We start from the raw sequence: 16,477 nt of genomic DNA, 5'->3' as shown, positions 1-16,477 counted from the left end.
TTAAGATGTTTTTTAATGTGTTTTTATTGATGTATTTTTTTACCCGGAAGAAAGCGAATAATTATTTTCATCTTCCTCTGGGCTGCCGGCTGCTGTGGCCAACGCCTCTAACTCAGCCCCCAGCCCGCCCACATATGATTGTCAGAAATTATTACTAGGTTCACAGAAAACGCTTATCCGTTTCTCAACTTATAAATGCTAACTGAGAGAGGGTTTCTGATCTTGGTGAAGTGTGCAGTCGATCTTTAGTCCATAGTTCCCAAGTCCACAGTCCAAGGTTCATCTTCGAAAACAATAGTCACCACGACACACGCACAATGCGTGAAAAGGCTTGCGCAAAACTGCAGGTCATGCTTCAAACGTCTGCTTGGAGCACTTAGAATGGAGCACTAAATCTCATTTCCGGATACAAAATAAAGTTAACTATAAAGTGCGAAATAAACGAGTCTATGAGCACCGACAATTGATTGTTTACCTTCAGTATGGAGCCGTTTGATCTGGATTTGTTGCAGGAGGGCGGTTGGAGCGACTTGTTGTGGAGCTTGAAGCGATATGCCCCTCAAGGCTACAAATTCGCTCTGACTAGGACACCACAGCAGATAAAATCCGATGTTCTGAACTCCAGACGTGTGCAGCATGTTATCGAAAAGGTAATAAGCCCATAATATCAAGCCAATATTATCAACATTTACCAGGGTTTTTATTTCTGACCTGTAGCTATGTAAAATAATATCTATAATCATGCAAAGGGGTTTTATATTATTATTTTCACAAAAATATACACAAAAACAGCTGTTTCTTTTTCTATATATAGATAGAAAACTTTAATAGCTTGGACTTGGCTTTATCTTTTTAATGTAGGAAATAAAATTTGACATCTTACTTTGCAAATGTGCTAAATGAATTTCTAATGATTAATGAGGCGGTTTGGAACATAAATTTAGCAAATTTTATGAGCTTATTGACTGAATGGGACCGCCAGACTAGAGAATAATTGGTTTAAGGTCAAGGCATATTAACCAAAAATAGTAGAGTGTGTGCACATTACCAAGTCAGTGAAAGGCAAATAATTACTATCACTGGCCAATTAAATTTAATACTATATATGAGTTACTGTAGTTTTCATTTCTTCTGATTTCATCATTAATTTGCAGACTGCTGAAGAAAAAAATGCTACTGTTGAATCCGTTACTGATGAAGTGAAAGCAATTTTAGAAGAAATGGGCCATAATTTTAACCTTAGTAGCATCAGAGTTATGGCACTGATGCTTCGTAAAATTCTTTGCACACTCTTCCGCAAAGTTCTCATCAACAGAGAAGGCCTGGAGAGGGTAAGTATTAATTAACTGTAACTGCAAATATATAGGTATTAGTTTACAAGGCATAAGCTTGCAAATATTACTGAACAGGGAACAATTAACCTTTTTCAGAGCTCTTTGTGGTGAGGAATTTTGACATTGCTTGTCTATCACAGGTTCCTAGGGTTCTCATTAAGGATGTTCATGAGAAAATTTTCCAACATTGATTTTTTTTCTGAGACTTTTACCACAGTAAGATAATATGAGTTAGTTATGTCAGAAGTGTAAAAAAATGGGGTTCTTATTTGCTTATTTTATTACTTAGCGTGCGCTCTCATGCATGACATAGCATGTGAATTTGCGTGCACAGTAAGGATGCACAGAAACAATTAGTGCAAACGACCTTAAGTGCTGGCCATCGACTAAAATATCTGTTACTTGAATTTCTGAGCCACTCATTTTCGTGAAATAATATGTGGGTTAGTTGTAAAGAGTAATAAATTTTAGGAAAAACACAGGTGTTTTTTTGCACCTGACTGAACCTTAACTGTCCTTGTCTCAGGACAGTCAAGGCTGTAGCTAGAGATGGGGCATGGGGTCAGGGTGTGGCATACGTTTTCAATTATGCTAGTGCTGCAGGATAAAACCTGAAAAAAGTCTTAGTTAGTAACCCTTAATATTCTTGGTGTTTTGACCTTTTCTAAAATTGACTTTTTTTTGTCTAGTAACAAATATGTTCAAGAGAATGCATGAAATGGCTTTTCAGAGCCTCTCAATTTAAAATGTTCTGGTGGAGAATGCCCCCAGACCTCCCCAGAGGCTTGTCCCTTCAGCACTTGAATTGGTGTCAGCCATCAGTGCTTCATGAATCTAGCCCTCTACTCCCTAAATTAATGAGAACCCTGGATTTCTCATGCAGCACTATTTTTAGGTTGCCAATTAGTTATTTACACTTTTGAGTGGAGCAAGCTATTAAAAGTGCAGTGCTTTGTCTAAGGATACAACATTACATATGTACCTCTTGATCAAGAGTATCTGCAAACTCTCATGCCTTATGCCTGAGACTTGTGCCAAGTTTGGGTCAAAAACTTCAATCTTGCTCCCACTCACACCTACAGACCAATTCCTCAGGCTTTTGCTAAGCTATAACAACTTGAACTAACAGAATTTTGAAAAATATAGCAACTGGAGCCAATTCAGTTCAATGCAAGAAACGAAATTAGTCAGTGTAAGTGACGGGATACATCCCCAATTCTCTGATTTTCAAGGGAGAAATATTTGTGATGGAGTCATATTTAGCAAAACGCATCCTGGGACCAGGAAAACGATTATGTCTAGATTGTGCTCAGAAATATTTGGAACCCCCTTGGATCTATTCAACATCTTCAGATATAGTAGGTCTCCTGTGACTTGGGCAGGTGCAATCTAGAGCCCAACAAACCAACCTTTGGGCTGCAACTGCACCTTCCACAGTGATGCCAAGTAATACACAGTAACCCCAATTTTTCCTGTATTTTTTTTTTTTTTTTTTTTCAGTTAAGGGATGCTGCAAAGAACAACCCTGTGGTGTTTATTCCATCACACAGGAGTTACATGGACTTTCTTCTTGTATCATACATCTGCTTCACCATGGATATTCCACTGCCGTTTATTGCAGCTGCAGCAGATTTCATGAACATGCGTGTTATACGGACCTTGTTTAGAAACAGTGGAGCATTTTACATGCGCCGCTCCTTCATGTCTGACCCCTTATACTGGGTTGTGTTTACAGAGTACATTCAGAATCAACTTCAGAATGGTGATCAGCCGCTTGAGTTCTTTTTAGAAGGAACAAGAAGTAGAACTGGAAAGTTTCTACAGCCAAAACTTGGTACGTGTTCATTTTATTAATTAAAATTGCATCTTAAAGAACAGACGCAGAGTACAAAGCATAATCTGCTCATTTATAACCTTATCCAACATAGTAGTTCACTAGCATATTAAATTCACTGTAGTCATTAGTACTTGTAGCTGTTCTAAAGTTCCTCAACTTGTAACAGAATAACAAACATTGACATGAGGGTGGTAAAGGGGGGGAGGTATAGATCACGTTTCATGGAAAATAAAGCAGCCCTTTCACAATTCACGAAAAATACAACATTGGCATTTCACGCTTCACGGAAAATAAAAGAGAACATTTTGGAAAATCACGGTTCACGGCGACTATGGAGATCACGATTCATGAGGAAAAAAAATGGCTATTTCACATTTCACAGGAAATAAAAAGGGCCGATCACGGGTCACAAAAACACCCTTTACCACCCTCTGGCATGGGGGGAGGTGAAGAATTGTCCAGTAACTTATAAAGAAATAAATTTTATAGCAGAGCTGCGGTGGCCCAAAGGGCCGCCAAGCAGAGCCCCATACTCTTATAGGAAAGAAAAAGAAACCCATGAGTTGATTTTCTCATGGTTATCAGGGCTAGCGGTATTGCTCGCAGGCGCCTACGCATGACGGCAAGGATGACAACGACAACGGAGTCACGCAACGTGGCGGCCATACTCCAAATAATAAGTTGACAGAGACATGCAGCCTTGGTTTACCATGCACTTCTTTGATATTAGACATCCATTTTACGATCAATTGACACCTGTCAAAATAAGGTATCCGCTGACCAATATCACCGGACCATATCGCGGGCTAGAGTTTACAGCTCATCGAGGTCACATGTTTTTTTTAAAGTTGACCGCTGACCAAGGGCTGGTTTTTGATTGGATCACGGTCTCATCTCAGGTTAACTTGTTGAAAACAGGACAGGATTGTTCGGAAGCCAGTTAACACTAACCCAGGATTAAAAGTCAACCGAATCATAACTTTTTCTTCTATACAAATGTTTTTTGCTGCTTTTTTTGTGTACATAGTGATTATTAAAACTCAAAACAGAAGGCCAAGCAATATACAGAAAACCTCAATACAAAGTTACAAAACTCAAATCAAACCAAATCATAACTTTTCCTTCTATACAAATGTTTTTCGGTGTTTTTTTCTTTGTGTACATAGTGATTATTAAAACTCAAAACAGAAGGCCAAATAATATACAGAAAACCTCAATGCAAAGTTTCAAAACTCAAATCAAAATTCTACATGTACCTTTTCCTGGGCTAGCTTAATTTGGCTCTGAACAACCCGGCCCAGGAGCTATGCTTTTAGGCTGGCCTAAATCTATATATTATACAAAGTCATATTGATCAGACTGCTCAAGCTTAAGTGAAATTTGAATAAGACAATGACTGTCCAGTTTTGTCCTCACTGTAAATTTTCACAGTGAATCACCAATTGACTTTGGAAATTTTGTTTATTAGGTGTCCTTTCCATGGTTCTTGACATGTACACCAACGCTCGGGTGCCGGACATCCTGATCTGTCCAATCACTTTTAGTTATGACAGAATACCAGAAGAATCACTCTATGCATATGAGCTGTTGGGAATACCCAAACCAAAGGAATCTCTAAGAGTGAGTACAGAGATTAATGTAGCCCAGTGTGTTTCCCTGAAATGTAATAGTTCTAAGTGAGTTCAACCCATGCAAGATAAGATGTCATTTTTATGAGGCTTGTCCTTAAGAGAGGTTGTTTCTGTCCCTTTTTGTGGGATATCCTTGCAATGTTCCATATTTTTCTTGTCTAGATGTGTATTTTTTTCAGTGCTAAATGGCTAGCTTTTGTTTCAATGTGAGGAAATCGCCCCAGACGCTATCCCTCGGCCCTTAGTGACAGCCTTGCCATTAAAATTCTTAGTCATTAGTGACATCCCTTGTTGTCACATTAAAATTCTTACTGGTCTTGAGTGTGTTTGATTTAATTGTTTTTCTTTATAGGGTTTGATCAAAAGCAGGTCTGTGCTGACGGAGGACTATGGAAGTATCCACGTTCATATTGGAGAGCTCATACCTCTGAGCAGATTCACAGAAGGAAAGCTCAACAGAGCGCACAATGCATCTATACCAAGGTTAATTTAAAGAAGCAGCATTGCACTTTTTTCTTGTCACAGATAATTTAAACGCTCCTCTGTTGATTTATAATTGCAGTTTATGCTGTTAGTATATTTGAAGCTATCTTCTGACACTCATTTGTCATGATCTCAAACAGCAAGTTGTTCTGTTTCAAATTAATGTTCAGGTGCATGACTGTGCTGAGAAAGCAGGTTAAATCAATACCCCCTTGACCTCCAATAAATAATTATAAATTATTCCCAACTGGAAGGATGCAGACCAGTTGGCTATTTACAAAGCACATTAATGAAGAGTGAATTCAGAACCACTAAGAACCAAGCCAGTTAGTGCTAAGGGGGAAGGGCTTGAAATTGGGTCCTCCAGATTACAAGACTAGCACCCTAAATCACTCAGCCACGCTGCCTCTAGGTATATCGTCTAGTTAAGTTCAAATAATAGCCTTGTTTGTAATGCAGATTCATGACTGTTTCCAAGTTTCACCAATGTCATGTTCTAATTAAGCTCTTCTTTTTGTTTCTTTTTCAGACATTTGTTTCATTTTTTGTCTGATGAAGAGAAAAAGGTTGTCAAATCCCTTGGTTACAAAGTCCTCTGCGATCTTCAAGCAGGCATGATCAGCTCTTCTAGTGTTCTTGTGGCCTCAATAATGCTACAGAACTTACAAGGACTCCATTTTGGTATGTTTGGTTGGAATGAGGGTGCTAGTGTAGTAACAAATTAAAAATTTCTGTGGAAACAATAAGAAACTTTGCATTGATTGAGCTCGTTTTTCAAAGGAGAAAAGTTTCATATTTGTTTGGGAACACCAACATGACCACCTTGTGAAAACGCTCTATCAGGCATCCCACTGTTAGTCAATGGCCAGTGTAACAAATTAATTGAATTTAATGTTACAATGTAACATATTAATTGATTTAAATTACTTAAGTGACTGGTTCATGGAGTGTTCCTGAATGCCTGCAATATCGTTCCCAGAGAACGTAATCCTTTTGGTTATAGCACCAAGAAATCGAAACCTCCGGGAAAAGTCGTTAAGGGAGCCAGGATTAGTTACAGCAGTTACCCTCGCTGCGCATGTTCAAGAACCATTATTGAACTTGAACGCATGCGCACGATCAAACCGGAACATTTTCTGGCTGGCTCTGGGAACGCGATTGGAATACCTGTTGTTTTCTTGTTGTTGCAAAACTTTGCAGATGAACTGGTAGAAAAATTCACGTGGCTAAAAGAACTGTGTCACATGTGGAGTATACCAATCAAATCTGCAGGTTTGTATTTTACTTCTACCTTCTTCTTCTACCTTCTTCTGTTTCTCTCCTGTGGTGTAACTTCCTACACAACAAGCAGCTCCTTCTTTTCTCATAGTCCGTCGGGTGCGAGACGAAAGAGAGAATGGGTGGCCATTTTTTTCCCTTGCAAGTTTGTTTTGTGTCGCACTCGGTGACGGTCTGAGAAAATAGACAACAGTCTGGTCCAACAGTCCAGAATTGTAGGCTTACTGAGTCACGAGAAACAACTTACATTAAGTCTTGGAGGAAATAACGTGAGAGAAGTAACTTACTTTTTACAAATACTAAGCGTATGTATTTTATTTAGTTTGATCCGTTCTGAACTTCATTTCTGTCCCGAGATCAACAGAGTAATCCTTGGACATATTATCGCTTTCGAGATCGTTCTGTTTGACCCTCGTTGATCTTATCCCTCTGGTAAGACCAAAAATGCGTTTTGGTATTCTGGGAAGGTGAAAACAAGAGAGTACTGTTCAAAGAGAGAACATTAGAAACAAAGAAGTCGTTGAAACATTTTTTTACTTCTCGGAAACACGAGTTAGTGGTTGGATGTAACATTTCTTGTGCTAATTTTTTTTCCTACTGAATTTCTACCTCCAGGAGATTCAAATAATGTGGCCCTTGTCAGTGAAAGCATTAATTTCCTGAAGTCGTCTTTGGAAAAAACAGAAAACGGACTTGTAAAGATCAGAGGCAATAAAGCGAGCGAAAATAGGGAGCAAACGGCCCCTGGAAAAGCTGCAAACAACAGCACACATCTCAACCATTCTGCCACGAACATCAAAGACGAGGCTGCTATGCAAATGCTATTAGCGTGCAAGAGGAATGTCATCTTGTATGATTTCTTCAGAATTGGAATGTTTTCCCTAGCAGCACACAAGCAACCTTCTTCCGAAAAACATTTGGGTTTGTTGACAATTTTCTGTCCTATATACGTTAGTACTGTTGAATTCCGAGGCCCCGTCTACACCAGGCCGGAGAAATTTGAAAACGCAGCTTTATTTCTACGTTTGGGTCTACCGTCCACACTAATCCGTCACGTGAATGGAGCTTTGGAAAAAAACGCTCTTCAAGCCGGAGGGATTTGAAAACGCTTGCTTTGCGGTTTAGTGTGGACGGAAAAGATTTGAAGAACGGAGCTTATCGAAAGCGATAACGTCACAATAATCATGTGATTAATTAAATTTCCCTGCCCGAGTTTTCCTCAAACACAAATCCAAAATGACGGGTGATTGTTGCGTTTTTAAATTCCCCGGCGTTATGTGGACATGTGAAAAGATTTGATGCGTTTTCAGAGTGAAAACACCGTTATCAAATCTTTCCGGCGTAGCGTGGACGAGGCCCAAAAGCAACATCGTTGTTGACTTTGTTTTCTTCCTCTCCTCGTTAGTTCAATTGTTCGCTGACTTTCAGTTCCTGGCCAAGCTGCTGGTGAAAGAAGTTCCTCAAGTCACGGAAAGAACTAATGAGGTTATCATCACAATTTACTTAATTCATGCCACACTATGCAATCTCGTGCAACTTGCTTTATAAAACTTGATGAACACTGTAGCGTTTCCGTGAAACAGTCCTGAGAAATGTTCCCACATTGACACAGGACTGCACCACATGCATTGCGAGACAAGATTGAGAGAAGCTGTCTTGTCAACAGCCCGCATATTATGCTTAAGGAATATAAAGGCTGAGTACAAAATCACTTTGTACAACGGAAAATTTAATTTTGAAAAAGTATCACTCGTTACGACCGACGATGCTTTGGTATTTGGCAAGAGCTCGAACGCCTCTACTCCAGCTTGCCAATAACTCAAGCCTTTTTTCGTTTTTCTTCTTTTTTTCAGACTTTTGAATACTTTCGGGAGACAACTCAGTTACTAGAGGAGCACGGCTCGATAAGTGTTCGCAATGGCAAAGTTGCGATACTTCAGGACAAAGATGTGAGCTTTAGCGCTAACATGTGGAGACCAATTTTGACAGCATACTGGGTGAGTAACATAAGAGAGACTTCTCAGTTCATATGGAGCTGTCCGACCAAATACACGTGACAAAACTATGTTATTTCATTCCCCACAATTTGTTTACTCAAAGTGATAGAGCACTTCAGCAAACCACAACGAGAGCGTCACCAATGAGTAGAGTAATGGCTGTGCACGTGCGTTATTTTCATTTGCAATTGAACGCTGGTGTTACATATTTAGCTTGAGCAAGTTCTGAGACTGATAGGCGCACTGAACAGATCTAGACAATTGCGAAATTCGAAGGTAAAATATAAATTCATTTTTTACTCGGCGTTGTCCTCGGGGTCGCCGTCGTCATTACTTAAAACTCCCTATTAATTATGTTGAGTAGTTTTGAAGGCTTTTTAATTTGCTTTTTTTAGATTACGTCCCAGTTCTTTGTCAATTATCCTGATGGTAACCACGAAAGACCGCTGACTGAGATTGTAAGGCAAACTCAGGACAGTGCAGCAGAACTTGTCCTTACTGGTAAGCGAGGCTCACTAACACCCTCGAGACAACCGTAGGCACAATGTTTGGGAACATATCCTCGGGGTTAGAAAATGTGTTCTATGAACCGAAGGAATGTGATGACCAATCTGCCAAATTAAAAAAAATTACTTTATGGTCATACTTTGTCTATTCTCTCATCGCACTCCCCTAACCCCCTCTCCTCCACTATAGCATCATTATCTTGTTTTTAGCCGGCGTAAATGAAAACAAGATAAAATGGGTAGTTCTATTCACATGTAATAATCTATCTGTCATCTATAATTTTCAATCTATAATCTGTTTAAATTAGCTCTCGCCATCTGTCAAGTGATGTTCTACAAAATTGAACCACAGAAAGAAACTATCGCTTTTATTCTTACTATATATTATCACAATCAAAATGCACTTTTTACTGGTTTTCTGTCACTGTTTAAAACAGTTTGTGTGCATGTTGTTTTCTTCAGGAGATGTCAAGTTCTATGAAGTCCTCTCACTCGACTTGTTAAGGAATTCTGTTATGGCTTTGGTCGAATTGCGAGTCCTCAAAGCATCTAAAAGGTAAAACCGCGCGGTTCCCGGTGCATACTAAATTTCTCGGCTCTTGTTCATCAACAAGGAGTTTAAATGAACCACAACGGTAACGGCATGGGAACGTCGTTGAACAAAAGGGTTTTTGAGCAGTACAGAGGCTGTGCACGTGCGTTATAATTCTTGGTGCATTTCTTTGCCGTCCTTTGCAAAATAACAACGTGAAATGACCAAATTCTGCGTTGTCTGGAGAATGTGAACCACAACGACTAATATAACTTGTGTTTCAGATTCAGTTTCGACATGAACAAAAACAGTGATAAACAAAGTTATGAATGACTATAGAATATCGCTTTGACTTGTAAGTAAAATTTTAAGTCAGGTTTTTATCGACGTTGTCTTTGGCGTCGCCATCGTGGTTACTTAATTTCCACTATGTCTGATCGTGCCAAGCTCCAAGCTTTATTTACGTTAAAATGTTACAGTCTAAACGGTTTTAACTGTGATCTTTCGTAGTGTTGATGGCGCTGTTTTAATCTCAGTTCCAAGCGGCGCGAAGGCTGTTGAAACCTGCCAGAAAATAGGTGAGCAACAAATTAATTTTCTTGAATGCTGTCCTTGCAAAACAAAGTGAATTCGATAAAGAATTTGAAGTGATGATAATAATAAACCTATAGTCTTGTCAAACTAAAATGATGTTCTTGTTTAATCTTCCTCAGGAGAATTTCTTGACTTGCCGTCCAATTCGTCGCTGTTCTCCTCGCATCTGTCCAAGCTGTGAGTGCTCGGCACACAACGTTATCACTGGACAAAAGGCTGATGATTCTCAGATGGAGTAAAAACAATGCCTTACACAGGCGTCACTGAAACCAAAGTGGAACAGTTCTTGGAGCGAGTTAAGTTTCTCGCACGTACAGGGTGGAGAAGATAGCGCGTGCGAAATTGTCGACTGTAAGAGAAGAGAGCTGGCAACAGTTCATAATCTAGCTGAAATCTCGTTTAGTCTGGATTTAAACTGAAAGAAAACTTCACCTTCAAGAGACATTGAAATATATTTGATAACTAAGCTAGTGGTTAATATAAATCCACATGATACGACTCTTCCAGTTTATGGAACAAGTTAAGTGTCCTTTGCTCTTTTACAAAAGAAAATCAGAATAAAAGAATGTAGTAATAAGCTATCATTATTTCATTTACCTGTTAGAGTCGATGTTGCACAAACCTTTGTTTTCCAGCTTAACGTACTCATTACAGTCCATTTTTTTGTTACTTTTGAGTCTAACAGTGTATTCAATTTTCTTTGAATGCAATGTAGTGGTTGTTGGAACAGCTTACTCTAGATATATCTTCTACGATGGAGTTACTACATGGAAGGAACCGAGATGATTTCTTTAAATGAAAAATATTTAATTAATTTCCAATGACGGATAAGATATATTGAGAACGTACACTGTAAAATGATTCCTTTAGGCGACAATTATTAAATAAACCTTTACAATAAATGAGTGAATCAATAACTGTCAATCAGTTGTGTAGCCTATTGACGTTCATGTGCGTTATGGCTCAGTTTTAACTAAGAACAGAAAGCAAAAATTTGACGTAATTTAACTTTTGTAAATTTTGAGCTCAAAATAATGAATCTAATTCCACTGAATAAAAGAACGAAGTTAAAAAAGTAAAGAAAAAATCATTTATTGTTATGTTATCACTCTCACTCATTCCTTCTTGCGAGAGGGAGAAATCTGATTCGACGCGAAAACATTTCGCGCGAAAGTAATTAATAACAGCTAATGAGAGACAAAATACGGATCACATGAAGTTAATGGCAGGAATGGCTCCGAGCCTTTTGATAATAAACCGCTGACCAAACCTGTATATGCTGACATAATTGCTTACATCATATAGGCGAATCTTTGCTGACGTCATTGTTTACATTTTTCCTCATTAACATACGACTTTGCGCATAGAAGGCATCATGCTAGACACGATTTTACTAGAAAAACTTAAAGAGCTTGTGAAACTTAGTAAGTGGTGAAATTTTTGGTTCTTTGGGTGTAATATTCGAGGAGAAATTGGGTTTCAAAAACATCAAAATTTCTGTGTGGCAAAAGCGCTAATGAGCTCATACATTCTTTGTAAAATTTTGAGCTTTTAAACCCTCGTCGCACAAAAAGTATTCAATACATCGCGCTCAAATTCCTTGGGACAGTTAATCGTGCTGTGCCCTTTCAATATTCAGTATTAATCTCTTTGTAGCTCCATCAGAAACTGTATCGCTTATGGTAATGAGGCAAATATTGTAAACAAAGATTCTCCTATACTTTCACCACCTTTCATGTTCGTCCATACACCTTCATTCACTGATATACACGTTCATAGATCTTCATTCACATTCGTACACCTTTATCGACCTTCATACACTTTAATTCACCTTCATACACCTTACATGCACCTTAATTCGCCTTCATCCACCTTCATCCACCTTAATTCACCTTCATACACCTTCGTACACCTTCATCCACCTTCATCCACCCTCATACACCTTCATACACCCTCATTCACCTTCACCACCTTCATGCACCTTCCTAGAACTTCGTACACCTTGATACACCTTCATTCACCGTCATCCACCTTCATTCACCGTCATTCACCTTCATACACCTTCATTCACCTTCATTCACCTTCATTCACCTTCATTCACCTTCAGTCACCTTCATACACCTTCATAGACCTTCGCACACCTTCATACACCTTCATTCACCTTCATACACCTTCATCCATCTTCATAGACCTTCATTGACCGTCATTTACCTTCATTTACCTTCATCCTCCTTCATAGACCTTCATCCACCTTGATAGACCTTCATTCACCTTCATCCACCTTTATAGGCCTTCATACACCTTCATCCACCTTCACAGAGACCTATTAGGTTATCCTTGTGTTTTCTGTTTTCTTGGTGTCAGCCCTAGCCTAAGTCCTGAGAAGAAGAGGTAATAAATTCACTGAAATTCTCATGCTTGTTTGGATAATTAATTAACGCAAGATGTAGCTTAGATGTTATTATTTTTATAACCGGTTATCAGAGCAGGTCGTTTGTGTCTTTTCAGTTGATAAACTAATCACAGAGCACTATTTTACTGTTTCTTTTGTTTGTTTGTTTTTTCACGTGATCAGTTTCAACGAACCCAGACCAGTGCTGAACTAAAGCGGTGACTATTGACGACTATTCGCCACTATCCGTGACTGTTCACCACCATTCGCTATTCGAGTTTTTTTAGACACCCTGCTAAAGGTCAGGAAATGGTCAGGAAAAAGACATTTTCCCTATGAAAAAGGATTTGTTAAAAACTTGTCAGTCATAATGAATGGGTGGAAAGGAGGGCTGCCCCTGAGGGCAGGCTAGAAACCGTTACTAGTTATGTCTGCTGTTTATTTGGTTAGAGAAATTTCATTTTTATCAAGGGAAAGTCAGAGAAAAGCATTGTTCCGGACCTCTAGTTTTGTCCCTAACTCAAAACCTTGCATTGTGGGTAACAAATCATGTTTGGAATTCAAGACAGAATTGATGTTAAATACATTTATCAGAATTATTTTTGATATGTTTATATTTTTTGCTTTTACACAATTTTACAGTCCCAGTGTTGTCACCGAATAGTCCGAGCACGCCTTCCGTGCCTATCATGGTAAACACCTGACACCTTTAGTTTTCAGGGCTTGGCTCTGTAAAATGCCAACACAACTGAGAATAAGACACGTTGTGCATTTAAAACGCGGCGATGAATTTAAAGCTCCCGAAGACACATATTCAGTCTTTCCTTGGGGTTTTAAGTGATATCACAAAGGACTTCAAGAGTCAACTTCTTGAAAACTATTCAACGAATTTCATTTGAAATACCTGTACTTTTTTAGAAGAAAATAACTGGCTACTGAGTGCGTGCTTTATTCGATATTTTTTTATTGACTATCATTGTCTGCTCTATTGTTTGACGCACAGAAATCTCAATGAAATATTCTGATGCGGCAAACACTTTTCTAGTGGGTGGAATGAATTTTAATCGTGTATGTAAGGAAGTCTCAAAGGACATTCCGTTCATTTTAGCGTCAGAAAGCGTCGTGTGTTGTGAAGGTGAACCAGTATCTTCGTCGATGTGCTCCCCTTCGCAGATAAGTATACGCTTTGGTTTTTTCATTTCATGACCTTGTTCGCTTTTCGCCTCGTTTCGCTACGCTTGCCCTTTTCCGCAGTTTAGTGGTTTAGTATAACCAGTTCGTTAAGCAATTTTTTACGTCCACACAGTGAAGAAATTGTTGAATACTGGGAGGGTGTGAAACTTTCGGAATAAAGAATTACCAAGTTCGTTTAGACAAATACATCGGAATAGCAGGTTTGAAAGTTTCTTACTGAATACCACATTTCAGAAATACTAGCTCTCTTGTTCGTCGTATTTGTACCTGTTTAATGTTGTCCACGGCGGGTCTGAACTACCGGTCACATTCCACAGGTCAGAGTACAGAGTCACTGTGCTACAGATAACTAAACAGCACCAAAATTCAGTCTCCTAACCCTAATTAGCCCTAGCACTCTGCGAAAATGTTGTTTTAGATCGAGGGGGAACTTTTGGCATAGTTATTCATCAGTAGAGTAAGGATTTCTACTCTTGACGTGTGGAATGTGACTTGTGTTTTAGACCCGGTTTTTTGTCCATTGCTCCGATGCTCTGAGTTGCAAAGGGTATGAAGATCTGACTGACTTAATGTCAACAGTTTTAAAGTTACGTCAATAATATTCCCTGAGAATTTAAATTCTTTTCTCATGCAGGAACAGTTTGTTTCCATACAATTGCTGAACTTACTGCTCGTGAATGTTTTAATTGGAGTTTAATTTAGTCGGTTTTACTTTGAGAGCGACTTTGTTGAGATGCTACACAGCCATCCTTGTACCGTCCTTTGCCACACGATTGATTTCTGATACATTTTCGGGTAAGTAATATCAAAATATTTGGTTAGAATTTCAGACGTAAAGGCAGATTTGAGTTATAATTGCATTGTGGCTTTTGTTCATTTATCGTCATGTTTTCATAATTGCTCACATTTTCGTGAAATCAGAAATTACTTGACGAATGGAACCAATTTTGAGCAACTGAAACGTGCGTTGAATTCTGGCGAGAAAATAATCCTAAGAGAACATTAAGAAATTTGCTAATGCAGGCGATATTGTCCGATGTTATATGGCCGGTTTCTAACTACCAAACTGATTGACCGACTGATAACACCTCAAACTCAAAGGTGATATATTTTTGACAGTTTCCTCTCTCCTTCTGGCATTAGACGAACAGAGGGGAACCCAAAGGAAATGTAACCATTATGAGCAGCCGTGTTCAGCTTTGAAGCTCCGTTCTTTCCTCATCAGTCTCTTCATATTGCGATCAACTCCAATTTCAGGCAAATTCTAGGTTTTTATCTTTATTTTACAAGTATGATCTGACCTTGTTATAAAGTCTGATTTAAAAATTCTGACTAAGATAGCTATCACGATAAATTGATTGCTATGGCTCAGTTTGACCCTTGCTACAATTTTATGATTTTTTTGTTCTAGTGTATGGTAATTTATATTAAAATGTAACAGAAGCCTTTTTGGATTGCAGATTGTAGTTCTTGGGCTCTAGCGCAACCTGGTAGTTGACCACAGGAAATGACTGATTTCAGATAAGTACATCGTAGTTTTGTCATTTGTTCGTCGTTTTCCTGGTAAACGATTTAATTCAGAGCAAGATTGATCGAAATACAATATACCACCAGAATCCCAGACCTAACACGTTTGTTCTCAGTAAATTCTCTAAGCGAAAAGAAAGCCAGCCACCACTATAAAATGCATTTCTCTAGTCTCTTGATTTCAGGCTAGCGAATACAATGTAATATGCCTGAAAATAGCGACATCATGATTGTACAACTACAAGACTGTTCTATTGAATAAAAGGAGATTTACTTTATTTATTAACATTTGCTCTCTTTTTTCCAAGGTTGAACACAGAGTGCACGTGCATTGAAAGAAAATGCAGCCATTTTGGATTGTAGTGTTTTACCCTTCGCTTCGATGCAAGCAGACGACATCTGAAAGATTTTATAGTCAGATAAGCTCGTTGTCATTTTCTTAACTCTTCTGTCTTCTACCATTTACAGTATCAGTCCAAGAAAGAAAATAATTGATTTTCTTTTATCATGTTGAGTACATCCTGAGGGAAATAACCAAATAAACTGTCTTCATGTAGCAAAAAAAATAATAATAATTTTATACTGCTCTGTGCGTTCAAACGCTGCCTGAATAGCATTTATGCTTTAAATGTCTCTGTGAACCGCTAGCTCTGCATTGTTTTGACCAAATTCCTAAGCCTAACGCAATTTTTAAAAGTCAGTATATCAAAGCTTCCTCTTTTCTTTTTCATGCAGGTTTTGTAAAAGATATGCTGAGAGAAAACAAATCCATTTTGTACGACAATGCGTGGCTCTAATGTTCTTTGGTACAAAGTAAGTATTGCAAACATCTTGGTTCAGATAGACCAGATATTATCTTCGCAGTTTTCTATTCATTAACTGAGAAATGTTGTCTAAATGTACCACCAAAGCTAAGCAGTAACGTTCATAAAATATTTTTTGGCGGTGTTAGAAATTTATCTGCAACTTGCTTCACTTGGTTTCTGGAAAATTTATGAAACGAAAGACTGAAAATTTGCCAATGCAAGAAAAGCAACTTCGTTAGCTCTTGGACTCAGTGGTTTCAATCAGTAGTTCACTGCTTGCTAATGGCTGGAAACGCTTTTTCTCTACAATAAGTCCGGCACCTCAAATTTTCCTTTGTTTTCGGTTTCAGTCCAAAGTTAATAAAA

The 16,477-nt window shown here is 38.5% G+C and overlaps 1 protein-coding gene across 1 annotated transcript; it reads left to right on the top strand.

Annotated features, from left to right (window-relative positions):
• Nucleotides 1-333: 333 nt before the first annotated feature.
• On the top strand, nucleotides 334-11,279 carry LOC145486001 (dihydroxyacetone phosphate acyltransferase-like). The gene is made up of 14 exons (XM_081464691.1): nucleotides 334-650; nucleotides 1,155-1,331; nucleotides 2,835-3,168; nucleotides 4,640-4,791; nucleotides 5,155-5,285; nucleotides 5,815-5,966; nucleotides 6,486-6,557; nucleotides 7,179-7,484; nucleotides 7,969-8,048; nucleotides 8,417-8,560; nucleotides 8,956-9,061; nucleotides 9,529-9,622; nucleotides 10,109-10,176; nucleotides 10,312-11,279. The coding sequence occupies exons 1-14, from the start codon at nucleotides 483-485 to the stop codon at nucleotides 10,371-10,373; spliced, it is 2,046 nt and encodes a 681-aa protein (XP_081320817.1). The 5' UTR covers nucleotides 334-482; the 3' UTR covers nucleotides 10,374-11,279.
• The last annotated feature ends 5,198 nt before the right edge of the window (nucleotides 11,280-16,477 follow it).

The sequence above is a fragment of the Orbicella franksi genome, chromosome 4 (assembly GCF_964199315.1).
Source record: "Orbicella franksi chromosome 4, jaOrbFran1.1, whole genome shotgun sequence".
NCBI classification, from domain to species: domain Eukaryota; kingdom Metazoa; phylum Cnidaria; class Anthozoa; order Scleractinia; family Merulinidae; genus Orbicella; species Orbicella franksi.
The sequence above is the reverse complement of the archived record's forward strand: the minus strand, read 5'-3'. Positions and strand labels throughout refer to the sequence as shown.